This window comes from Rattus norvegicus, chromosome 18 (genome assembly GCF_036323735.1).
Source record: "Rattus norvegicus strain BN/NHsdMcwi chromosome 18, GRCr8, whole genome shotgun sequence".
NCBI lineage: Eukaryota > Metazoa > Chordata > Mammalia > Rodentia > Muridae > Rattus > Rattus norvegicus.
Window position 1 is genome coordinate 57,008,922 of NC_086036.1, and position 12,968 is coordinate 57,021,889.

Sequence of the window (12,968 nt, forward strand, 5' to 3'; positions counted from 1 at the left end):
TGCTCTTCTCTGTGTTCCTGGAATGACAATGAGCTTCATCTGGGCCTCCCTGAATCCCCTACACCTTACACAGGGACCCTAGGACACATTAGGGTGGTGGTGGGGGACAGTGGTTAGGGTGTGAGGTTAGGATTAGTTATCCTGGAGCTACATGGCCTTCTTCCAGCTCACACAGTTTCTGCCTAGAACACACATGGGTGTGTTTCCCCAAACTCTGGGAATGTTTCCGTGTGGTCTTTTAGCCAAATAAATCAAATATCCTGTACTCTCCTGAAGTCACACAGTTAATAGGTTTAACCTGGGGACAATGACAAGTACCAGGGAGGTGGTGACTCTTGTATGCATAGCTGACTGTTTATTTGCCTGATCTGTTTACCTGTGCACACACCTAACATTAAACACAGGGCACGGGAGTTACTATAAAGCCTTAAGACATTTCTATGAAATAACATTTCTGGAGGCTTATCCCCTTAAAACTTACCCACTAAGAATCACATGTCACATTATATAACTAAAGATTTTTATCTAAACTTGTTAATGTTTTTATGAGTGACCCATGTGGCCTCCTGGACCAGCTGATATAAAATGTTCCAATATACAGGTGATTAGTTCTAATCTATGAGGCTAGGGAGATAGCTTGGATGACAACAGTAAAATGCTTGTTGTGCAAGCACAAAAACCTGAGTTCAGATCCCTAGCATTTGTGTTAAAAGACAAGCTCTGGAGGTACCCTGTACCCCCAGATTTGGGGGGTAGAGATAGGAAGAGCCCTGGGACTTTCTGACCAGCCAGCATAGCTGAATTAAGCTCCAGCTTCACTGAGACACCCTGTCTCAAAACATAAAGTTGGAGAAACAACTGGAGATGACATCTGACTTTGGACTCTGTCCTCCACATGCACACAGATGCACCTGCTGGCACACATACACGTGAGCGCACAGACATGTATAAATTCATACACACAAAACGAGAACAAAAAGATAAAGAAAATTGTCTTCTAAAAATATCTAAGCAGAAAATTTGGCTCAAAGTCCAGCCTTTCCCCGCTGTCTCCTCCAACCCATGTCCTTGCATTGGAGCCTGGTTGTTTCTTGTGTTTCATCCTCGTTTGCATGGCTCTAGGCAAGCCATTTAGCCTCTTTTTTATTGTTATTGTTCCTTCCTGCAACATAGCTCTTCCTCCCTTACTGATCCCATACCATGTGCAGCCCTCACATGGGCCTTAACCTCTGCTTTAGTTCTATTGCTTCAACAAACCATCGTGACCAAATAGCAAGTTGCAGAGAGAGGGTTTATTTGGCTTATACTTCCATATCACTGTTCATCATTGAAGGAAGCCAGGACAGGAGCTCACCCAGGGCAGGAACCTGAGGAGCTGATGCAGAGGTCATGGTGGAGTGGTGTTGCTTACTGGCTTGCTTCCCCTGGCTTGCTCAACCTAGTTTCTTATAGAACCCAAGAGCACCAGCCCAGGGAGGACACCACCCACAATGGGCTGGGTCCTCCTCCACCAATCACTAAGTAAGAAAATGCCTTACAGCTGGATCTTATGAAGTTCCCTCCTTGCAGATAAATCTAGTCTGTGTGTCAAGTAGACCTAAGAGTAGCCAGCACAACCTCAGAGCCCAGGATGGCTGACTGGAATGTTTGCTCATTCTGCTCTCTCTGTGGCTCTAGTTCTTCCCTGTCCCTGTCCTTCTCCTCTCCGCTGTACCCACTGTGTAGGAATTCATGGCCTGCCTTCCCATCAGTGTGAGACAGGGTCATTCCCTGAACCCGAGGCCCCCCTTGGCTATCTGGCTGCCTAGTGTGTCTGAGGCTCCCCATTCCCTTGCCTCCAGGGCTTGGGTTTTAGGGGCATCTCACCATGCCTTGGTGGTGTGTGGGTGCTGGGAATCAACACTCTGGCCCTTATGCTTACAAGGCAAGCATTCTAATGGCTGAGCCATCGCTTCAACCTGACACCTTGTTTTACCTTGGGGAATAAACCACGTTCGTGGTACTAGATGGGGAGCGATGTTTGTGTGTCCAGCGGCAAAGTGCAGACTCCTGTCTCTTCAGTAAAATGGAGTTACTTGGGGCAAGGCACAGCCTGAGGGAACAGTTTGAATAATCTAGAGTAAGGGCCCAGCTTGATCTCAACAGGAATAGGTACCCAGCATGTTCACTGCACACCTACCGTGTCTGGGTGCTACAGGTTGACTTCCATGTTTGTTGTCTCTTTTAGCCTTGTTTCTAGTCTATGAAGAAAGCATGGCTATCATTGTAGACGGGAAAATGGAGGCTTAGAGAACTGAGCCCAGTGGCAAACCTCTGATTATATTCAGAGGCAGGACTCAACCTCTGACTTGAAACTCCAGCTACAATGGGAATAGAGCCCTTGCCTCACAAAATGGTGGAGTTACCTACTGGGGAACAGTCATAGAAAAGTGAGGGGAATTGAATTAGCTGGGTTGTGTAGCTTTAAATGGCTTTAGACTGAGTATATTCTGTTTGCCCAGGGCCATGATGATGACCGCCTGTGACCTCTCAGCCATCACCAAGCCCTGGGAGGTGCAGAGCAAGGTATGGACACTTCTTGGCCTGGCAGAGGGAGCTCGGTATTGCTGACCACAGTTACTGAGGCTGGACCCTCTTAGCCCAACCCTACCTTCTCTCCAGTGATGAGGGGGAGTACCAGGGAGGGGGTGGGCTTGCCTCTTTTGCTGAGCTTGAAAGCACAAGTGGAGTGGGAGTAGGGATAGGAGGGGTGGGCAGTGCACATGTATGCATGTATGTGATCGGGTCCATTGGTCGCAGGTGGCTCTGCTGGTGGCTGCTGAATTCTGGGAGCAAGGTGACCTGGAGCGCACAGTGCTGCAACAGAATCCCATTGTGAGTAGTCAAAGGGCAGGGGGTGTCAGCCGGATGTCAAGAGAGTACCATTTCTTTCTGACCTAGAGGTCTGACCAATGACATGGGGCTACGTGTCCTTACTTCAGGATGGTTACAGTGGTTCTCTGAGATGGTACACGGTTTCTAGATGGACCCACAACCTCATTCTTTGAGAACAGAAATGGGGGCCAGAAATATGTGCTCTATAATTATTTGCCCCTCTGCAGTTTGAGAGTCTTGCTGTCAGCATGTGTGAGGGTCCTTAGCTAAGTGGAGTGGATACCAAACTGATGTCCTTTCAGATACAGAGGACCTGGGCCACTAACTCCTGCTCCCTCCTTACGCACAGAGCCAGCTAGAGGAAGCTTGTCTATCGGGAACTTATCTCGCCACTGAGAGCTAACTTGGCTGGGCTGGTCAGCTGGCCTCTGACAGTTAGGAACTGTCTGTCCCCAAAGGCCAGAGGGCTCCGGGAGGAATAAAAAAGACAAACCATGGATGGTAAACAGGCTGAACCCTGAGAGTGCTGAGGGTTCATGGGTCACCACCTTAGCCTTCAGCAGGAGTCCAGGGAGAGGGAAGGGAGGGCAGGGCAGGTCGAACAGGCAGAGTGGGAAAAAGAACACAAAGAGCCCCAACAGTCTGTGTCTTCCTCCTCCCTCCTCTCTTCTCTTGCCTTAGGCTGATTTTAAAGTCCTGGTGGTGGGTGCTGGGGTGGTGGGTGGTGGGGTGATGGGATGATGGGGTGATGGGGTGGTGGGGTGGTGGGGTGATGGGGTGGTGGGGTGGTGGGGTGGTGGGGTGGTGGGTGGTGGGGTGATGGGGTGATGGGATGGTGGGTGGTGGGGTGATGGGGTGATGGGGTGGTGGGGTGGTGGGGTGATGGGATGGTGGGTGGTGGGGTGATGGGGTGATGGGGTGGTGGGGTGATGGGATGGTGGGTGGTGGGGTGATGGGGTGATGGGGTGATGGGGTGGTGGGGTGGTGGGGTGGTGGGTGGTGGGGTGATGGGGTGATGGGATGGTGGGTGGTGGGGTGATGGGGTGATGGGATGGTGGGTGATGGGGTGATGGGGTGGTGGGTGGTGGAGTGATGGGGTGGTGGGGTGGTGGGGTGATGGGGTGATGGGGTGGTGGGGTGATGGGGTGATGGGGTGGTGGGTGGTGGGGTGATGGGGTGGTGGGGTGATGGGGTGGCGGGTGGTGGGTGGTGGGTGATGGGTGGTGGGTGGTGGGGTGGTGGGGTGGTGGGGTGGTGGGTGTGTGTGTGTGTGGGGGGAACTGCCACATTCCTTGCCAAAATATCCTAAGAATGGTCTCTAGGCCACTTGCTCTGAAATCTCTTGAGCTGAGCAGTCATAATAATCTACTTTGGTCCTTTTAACATTTTAAAAGGTTGCCTGACTGGCCAGTGATCTCTCAGTACCATCAGCCAGAGTCAACGATTAGCAAAACATGTCTCCTTGGTTTACCTACTTTGCTGAACGCGGTTTGTTTGTTTCTGGGGTGGGGTCCCTGTTTGGCTGGGGTATTTTATGTGAATCCCAGACATGGCCATCTCTTCCTAAACACTGTATCTCTGAGAGAGAATATTTGATTACAGATAAACATAGTTAGAGCCAGCACTTCCACTGCTTGTCTCCTCTGACGGAGAAAAGAATTCTGTTCATTTGTCCAAATCAGAATCCAAACCCAGTGTGGTTCCACCTCTGAAGCCCCAAGGAAGCAGCAGCAGCAGCAGGTCGATCGCTCCCCTCCCAAGCCTCCCCGTCTGTCCGTCCTCTATGTAATTGTTAAGACAGTGGGTGTTTGTTTGGTTAGTGTTTCCCACACCCTGGCTTGGTCACTCACATTCTGCACACCCATTAACACATCCCGCTCTGTCTTCCCTATTTTCTCCAAATTGCTAGTCAAGTCTGGAAGCTTAGTGAGTTTATTTCTGAAACAGAGCCTCACACACGGCAGGCTGGTCTTAGGCTTGCTAGGGGTTGAGGATGGTCTTGAACACGGGATTACACCCTTTTTTTGCAAGACTGTTTCTTGGGCAGGGTGAGCCCCTATCACTGCTCCATGCCATTAACTCTCTCTCTTCCACGACAGCCCATGATGGACAGAAACAAGGCAGATGAACTCCCCAAGCTTCAGGTCGGCTTCATTGATTTTGTGTGCACCTTTGTCTATAAGGTAGGTTTCTTCAGAGTCCAGCAGACCGCAGGGCGCACGTGGTGTATTTCCCACTCTGTGGAGGGGAATGATAACCTCCAGCTGAAGCCTGGAGCTCGTTTCTCCTCCTTGCTCAACAAATACCCATGGGACAAATGACGAAGCATGCTTGTATGGACAGAATGTCATTGTGAAAAGGCCAGTTCAGGTTAGATCCTTCTCAAGAGGCCACCAGCGACAAACCCATCTCTACTGTCTACCTGGCTGCCTCTTCATTTTTGAGACTTGGTCTGGCTATGTTGCCCTGGTCTGATCTCCAACTCATGATCCTGTTGCCTTAGCCTCCAAGGTGTTGGGATAACATCTCTGCATCACCATGCCCGCCTCCACCTCCCATGAATTAGTTTTCTTTTGGCCACATTATATATAAGGAGACAGAGGTCAGAAAGGATGTGACCGAGCTAACATTTCTGGATCCACCTGTGGAGCAGGACTGAAGCTGGCTCACCTAATACCCAGGCCAGGGCTTTCCACAAGTATCTACGTCCTCACACAGACCGAGGGCCCTCTGCTTAACAGGACAGCATGCCTCTGCTCACACTGCCGGCAGTAGAGTTATAAATGGAGATTTGCCTGCTTAATCCCAACTATGCTAGGGTAGGTGCCATTACCACCCCACTGTCTAGATGAAAGTGAGCTTCAGCAGTGACTATCCCAAAGTCACACAGGTCCTGGTAGAACCCAGACCACAACTCAGGCATCTCTGGGCACGGTAAGCCCTGCCTGGCTCCCGCTGCAATGGGTCCCTCCTCACTTCAGCAAACCTACTTCACCAATCTGCACTTCCGTCTCTCCTCACTACAAGTGAAGGAGTGGCGGGCAACCCACATTGGGGGCGGGGCTCGAAAGACCAGAAGAGATAATTGCCCCATAGATTGCAGGGTACTGTGTTCAAGGTGTTATTCAATTCCTAGAGTTGCAGGAGCCCATAGGAGTCATCTCAATAACCGAGTGTCATTCACTGGGTATTTATGAAGCAGCTGTGTGTTCCAGACCAGTGCTAATTCAGAACCAACTGAGGTGCTCCTGCCATCTCTAGGTGCCATCCTCTGGGAGAGGCAGGCAAAGAGAGTCATTATAGGGAAGTGGACATTGATTAGAGAGGGCTTTGGGGCCATCCAGTGGGGACTCAGTTTACCTACAGGGTCAGAAAAGGTTTCTCTGGGCGAGTGTTAGGGAAGTAGGGACCTCAAGGAAAGGTGGAAGGGTAGAATGTTCCATCAAAAAGAACAGCTGCACAAGGTCCACAGATGGGAGGAAACACTCATGAAGTGAGGTTTGGGTGCCTGGGACTTCTGATGTGAAAGAGTAGACATCAGTGAATGACATGCTAAGACTTACATTGCACGCTGAAGGAGTGGCCATACGGGAAGGTTCTAAGCAGGGGAAGGAGGGGCTCCCTAGTGTCAGCAGCCATGAGAGGCAGCTCACTCCAATGCCAGGCAGAACATACCCCACCTTGATCCAGGGTCCTAGGGCAATGCCCTTGTTTCACTGAGGCATTTCACTGAGATGAAAGGTCACAAAGTCAGTATGTGGCAAAATCTGGTCCCTTACTAGAGGCTGTGGGATGCTCTAGGGTCCTTTAGTTGAACATAGACTCCCCCTACCCCCTTCTCTTTCTCCTCCCTCCCTCTGTCCCTTTATCCCTCCTGTTCATTGTACTTCACTTCTCCTCTCCAGGAATTCTCCCGGTTTCATGAGGAGATCACACCCATGTTGGATGGGATCACTAACAACCGTAAGGAGTGGAAGGCGCTGGCTGATGAGTACGAGGCCAGGATGAAAGCATTGGAGGAGGAGAAGCAGAAGCAGCAGGCAGCCAAGCAAGGTAGGCAGAAGAGGCAAGGTGGAGTCTTGGCCAGGCACTTTGAGTATGCAGTGCATCTGGGCTTGGACTGTGGTTTCCTTTCTGTGTGGGAGGGCACTGGGCCTGCTGGAGAAGAAGTGCTGTGGCCAAGCCACACAGTCAGTATGGGGCAGAGTCTGGTCCCTAGATAGAGACAGAGGGATGCTCTAGGGTCCTGCAGTTGAACATCAGGACGACTCTGATTCTAAGGCTGCAGATGTTTGTGCCAGCAGTTATTACTTGGAAGGAATTTTAAAGGCTGACTTTCCAGCTGTTTGACTACTTGAAACCTAGCCATCATGAGGTTTGGTTTGTACACGACCAGTGAGAGAAGGCTAACTGTCTTTAGCATCACCCATGTTAAGTGTATGGTTGGAAAGGTCTCCCTTGAACTCAAAGTGCATTTGACCTGTAAAACTATTAGTGGCGACTTCAGAACCACCCCACACTGCCCAGGGCTGAACTGCAGGGGGCCCCATTCATGTGTAGAGGCCAAGGAGATGGCCCAGGTCAGATCTCCAGAACACACATAAAGTCAGATGAGAGAGAGAGACAGAGAGACAGAGACAGAGACACAGAGAGATAGACACAGAGAGACAGAGACACAGAGACACAGAGAGAGACAGAGACAGAAACAGAGATACAGAGAGAGAGACAGAGACACAGTGAGAGGCAGAGACAGAAACAGATACAGAGAGAGAGAGAGAGGAGACAGAGACACAGAGAGAGGCAGAGAGAGAGACAGACACAGAGACACAGAGACACAGAGAGAGGCAGAGACAGAAACAGAGATACAGAGAGAGAGACAGAGACACAGAGAGAGGCAGAGACAGAAACAGATACAGAGAGAGAGAGAGAGGAGACAGAGACACAGAGAGAGGCAGAGAGAGAGACAGACACAGAGACACCGAGACACAGAGAGAGCCAGAGACAGAAACAGAGATACAGAGAGAGAGACAGACACAGAGAGACAGAGACACAGAGACACAGAGAGAGGCAGAGACAGAAGCAGAGATACAGAGAGAGAGAGAGAGAGAGAGAGAGAGAGATCGATCACAGGTCAGCTAGCCTCAAATAATAAGAGACCCTGTTTGAAATATGGTGAGGTCTGACATCCAAATGTATCTTTTGACCTTCTTCTACATGTGAACCATGCCATGCAACATCCAAACTCAAACATATGAACGTGCACCCACCCCCTCCCCTCTACACGCTCACACATAACCAGGTACACAGGGGAGTTGTGGGAAGTTAAGCACGGGAGACATGCTTGCAATCCCAGCACTCAGGAGACTCTAAGATAGGAAAATTACTTTGAATTTTAACCTTCTCTTAAATCATAGCAAAACAAGCAAACGAAAAGGGGCAGAGTTAGCAAGACGGCTCGGCTCACAGAAGTGCTTGCTGTGCAAATCTGATGGCCCGAGTCCAATCCCGGAGCTCATAAAAAGGCAGATAGAGCACCACAGATCTGCACCTTCAGTATTTCTACACCAGGGTGGGGGTGGCTCAGAGTCCTGGGGGTACACAGAGTGGCAGAAACAAGAGACTTTTCCTCAGTAGGTGGGAGGGGAGGACTGATTCTCAAAAGTGGTCCTCTGACTTCCACATGTGCTGTGGCACGTGTGCCGCCCCACCTAATAAATGTAGTCAGACAGAGGGAGAGACGGAGACAGATTGACTAAGGCTTTGTACAGGAAGAGAAGTTGGTCGGGGTAGAGCAGAGACTAGAAGCCAAGACTTCAAAGAACCAGGGCACACAACTGATCCTAGCTTCAAATGGAATTTGTCCCGGCTCCCGTCACATGGCATCATTCCACACAATCGCCCCCGCCCTCCCCCAGTTATCTCCTTATCTAGCTATGTGTTCTAGACTTGGCTTCTTGTCCCTGCCAGAGGCTGCCTGACTTCCCAAGCATGTGTCCCTCTGTTCTCAGCATAGACACTGTCTGGTCCCCAGTTCTTGCATGGGCAGGCTGGGGTTATTTTCAAAGAGCAGCTTTGAAGATGGGGATACCCTTGCTATCTCCCCAGGGTCTCTTATACATCGCTGCTCCCTCCCACCCCCTCATCCCCGTGGACTTAGCGAATAAGCTGCCTTTGGGAAAAGGAGCAGGTTTGTGTAAACATAAGCCCTACCGTTTCCGTTTTAAAATAGCAGTGTTGAGAGTTGAACCCAGGCCTAGTTAAATACTAAACAAATGCTCTGTCCCTGAGCTGTCTGTCTAGCTCAGGAGCTTTCCCTTAAAATGTGCATTTGCCGTCCAGTTTAAAGTTGGGATACTCCAGTTCTAACAAACAAACAAGAAGAGATTTTTTAGCTCTTCTTTTTGAAAGATCAAGATCTGGGCACACCAGTAGACTGGATAAAAGTGTCTGGAGCTAAATGGGAACCACCCCCTTGGAGTCCTCACCCCAGTCAGTCCCTACTGTTCCCCGTGTCTCACAGGTGTTGGTTGACATTAGTCACTGTGCTGCTTCTCAGTGGGGAAGATCCTCTGGTTCCCCTGCTTCTCCTGACTGCCTATCTGCTCTCTGCACATGCCAAGCCTTGAACTTGCTCCAAAAAGGAGTCAAAGGCAGGTTTGCTGCAGCCTCCTCTGAACTGCTGTGTGCTTTCCTGCCCTTCACAGCTGCTTCCGGGAACCAGCCAGGAGGGAACCCCAGTCCAGGGGGTGCACCTGCATCCAAGTCCTGTTGCATCCAGTAGCTGAGCACACTGCCAGCAGGGGGCACGGCGCTCAGGAAGGAAGAGGTCACGAAGGCCACTAGACAGTTAAAGACTCAGGAGTTGAGAGGTGGCGGCAGACACAGCAGGCATCTATATCATCAAATGGTCTTAGACGTTGTTTCTGCTTTGTTTTGTTTTGTTTTGCTTTGTTTTAGACAGCTCTGTCTGGCCTGAAACTCTCTATGTAGCCGGTGTTGGCCTTGAACTCACAGACATCCACCTGCCTCTGTGTTCTGAGTGCTGGGACCACACATGCACCCCCACATAGGTCTTAGAGATTGTTTTTAATCTTAAAAAGTCCATTGAATTTAGCCCAATTTTCTATACCGACTTGATAATTTTTTTGTTCTTATGATGCTTGTGATTCTTATAAGCTCTTTAAACTTAGTGTTTTATTATAAAAGTGTTTGCTAATCTCCAAAAGTAGAGAATTATACATCAAATACCCACAAACTTACCCCAGATTTGAACATCAAACTCTGATCATGTGTGCTTCTCGTGTCTTCATGTTCCTTTTCAATTTCTCTCCCTCTCCTCCTTTATCTCTCCCTCCCTCCCTCCCTCCCTTCCTCTCTTCCTCCCTCCCTCCCTCCCTCCCTCTCTTTCTTCCTTTCTAATTCCTACCATGTAGCCCTGGCTTGTTTTAAACTCTCTCCATCCTCTGACCTCTGTGTTCACTACCACCCATGACTTGGCTGAAATATTTATGAAAAGTTTCTGTACACATGGCTTCACTCCTCCACAGTCTTTGGAGGAGTTTATGCATCTTTACTGGAATAAGCATCTTTAAAGGTCACACGCGGTAGCACGTGCCTGCAATCCCAGCCCTGGGGAAGGAGAGAGGGGGAGGTCTTGAGTTTCAGAGACTTTGGTCTATACAGCAAGACCCCACTTCAAGGGGAGGGTTACCCATCCTTAAAGGAGCAGAGTCTTTTCTAGCACAACACTGTCACAGGGAGGTAAAGGCTTCGTACCCAGCCGTGCAGTGTATTCTGGTGAGCCCCAAATGGAGGCTGTGCAGTGTGTCTTGGTGAACCCCAAATGGAGGACTTGGAGCTTCAGCAGACAGGTCCTTGGGGGTTTCCTTAGCTGAGGGATACGCTGCATTTCTCAGAGGGATCTATGACTGAGGTGGACAAGTGTGATCACATTGCCCAACATGGGTAAACTGTGGAAGGCCAGTCTAGCTCCAGGCTGGAGTCTGTTTCCTAGGAAACCGAGCTGTGACGCAAACTCTGAATCAACGACCGCAATGGTCCCAAAACTCTTTAAGAGACTAATTGTGCTGAATGTGGTGGTGGAGACCTTTAATCCCAGGGTGCAGGAGGTGAAGGCAGGAGCATGTCAGTAAATTCGAGGCCAGCTTGGTTTACACAGAAAGTTCCAGGCTGGTCTACAGTGTGAGACCTTGTTTCAAACAAGACCAAAGAACAAGGGTAAAACAAAAAAAGGTTTGGTGTCAACGCAGTGACTTATCAGGTAAAGGCTCCTCCCATTAGGGCTGCTGAACTGAGTTCTGTCCCAGGACCACACACTCGTGTGCAAGCGCATGCACACACACACGCACACACACACACACACACACACACACACACACACACACACACACACACATGCATAGTGGAAAATAAAAATAAAGCTTGTTTAACCCAATTTCACATATTGAATGTACTTGTTCTGTTTCTTTTGTGCTTGCTTTGTTCTTGAATTTTCTGTTGATTTCAGCTGCAGACTGTTAGCATTCTGTCTAGGCTCCACCCCCACAGTTACCTGGCAACAGCCAGGTGTGCCTGACACTATAAAAGGGGCTGCTCGCCTCCTCCTCACTCTCTTGCTCTTACCCTCTTCCCCCTTTGTCCCCTCTCTCCCCATTCCCCTCCCCCCTTGTCTCCATGTACTCGTGGCTGGCCTCTACTCTTCTATTTTTCTACTTCTCTCTCTTTCTCTGCCCTACTACCCTCTTAATTCCACCCCTACGCCCTGAATAAACTTTATTCTATACTATACTCTACCCTCCGGTGGCTGGTCCCTCAGGGGGAAGGGATGTCTCGGCATGGCCCTGCTGAGGCACCCCCCAGACCCCCATAGAACATATCCTCTCTCTATCTTTTTATCAATACAACATCGGTGCTGAAACCTGGCACATATTCTATCTTTAACTCTTTATAAACACATCACAGACCTTCTGTTCAATTAAGAGGCCCTCTTGGCTTAAAAACAGACTACATTTAAGTATGTCATGCCTGACAGAGTTAGCATCCACACAATCAAAACTTACTAAATCCGTAAAAAGAATCCAGAAGTTGTCAATATGATAGTGCACACAAGAGACTGTCAAAACTGTCTGTCATACTTGCTTAAATTCAAACTCTGTTTCTATTGTTTCCCACCCTCGGCTTTTAGAAACTCTAACAAAGGTCAAACTTAAGGCCCACATGCTGTGAGATCAGCCAGACCATGATGTCCCCACAGTGTGCAGGCCCGGCTGAAGTGGCCATTGTAATCTGTATGCCCTCATTTTTCCTTTGCTAGTGACTTCCTGCAAAGACAGGGTCAGTTGCCCCATACTCTTTTATCTGCCCCTGCCACCGCCCCACCCTAGGGGTGGTACATAACACCTGCCCGTCTTCCATAAATGGCTGTCTCTGAAACATGTCTTCCTCCCAGACTGGGGGTTGGTTCTGCAGACACTTATATTAAAGCAGTTGCCTCAAGGAGAGGGAAGTGCATAGTTTCCCTCCAACTGTGGACCACAAGTCTATCCTAATGCCCCCTTTTAAATAAAGCAGGAAACTGAATACCAGAGGAGGAGGTTGGGCCAGGTTACAGACCAGTTCCTTGGCCTTCTTCCAGAAGATGTCCAAGAGCAGAGAATACTGTGTGTTGTGCTTACATCCTGTGACTTCCACTGCAGCGCTGGCTGTGCCTCTGAAGCACATGCCCTGACCTTCTGTTCAGGTTTGGTTACAGCAGGCAGGATGTGCCTAGACCCCAGGCTTTTCATCCTGAGCTGTGTCTTCTGCTCTACTGCAAGTGACACTAAGGACACTCTTTTTCCAAGTAAAGACATGTCCCTAAGCATGGTTAAGTGACAAGGAGAAGAAGAGATATGACTGCACTGAAGAGAAGCTGTCCTGGAGCACACAGCATCGGCTCTGCTGGATTTTCATCACCGTGTTTGATGAGGTTGAGAGAGAAGCTGGTTGGGGTCCATCGTGGTTGTGTGTGACAATACTTCTAGTCACAAAGCTGAGGCAGGAGGCTTGTAAGTTGAGGCCAATTTGAGTTACAC

At 49.6% G+C, this 12,968-nt stretch overlaps 1 protein-coding gene across 1 annotated transcript in view; it reads left to right on the forward strand.

The window, feature by feature from the left end:
- The window catches only part of Pde6a (phosphodiesterase 6A), a 71,767-nt gene extending 61,673 nt beyond the window's left edge, over positions 1-10,094 (forward strand). Inside the window, exons 18-22 of the mRNA NM_001107386.2 lie at positions 2,502-2,565; positions 2,800-2,874; positions 4,974-5,057; positions 6,780-6,927; positions 9,579-10,094. Of these exons, the coding sequence (NP_001100856.1) occupies positions 2,502-2,565; positions 2,800-2,874; positions 4,974-5,057; positions 6,780-6,927; positions 9,579-9,655 (448 nt within the window). The 3' untranslated portion in view covers positions 9,656-10,094. The remainder of the gene's footprint in view (positions 1-2,501; positions 2,566-2,799; positions 2,875-4,973; positions 5,058-6,779; positions 6,928-9,578) is intronic.
- The last annotated feature ends 2,874 nt before the right edge of the window (positions 10,095-12,968 follow it).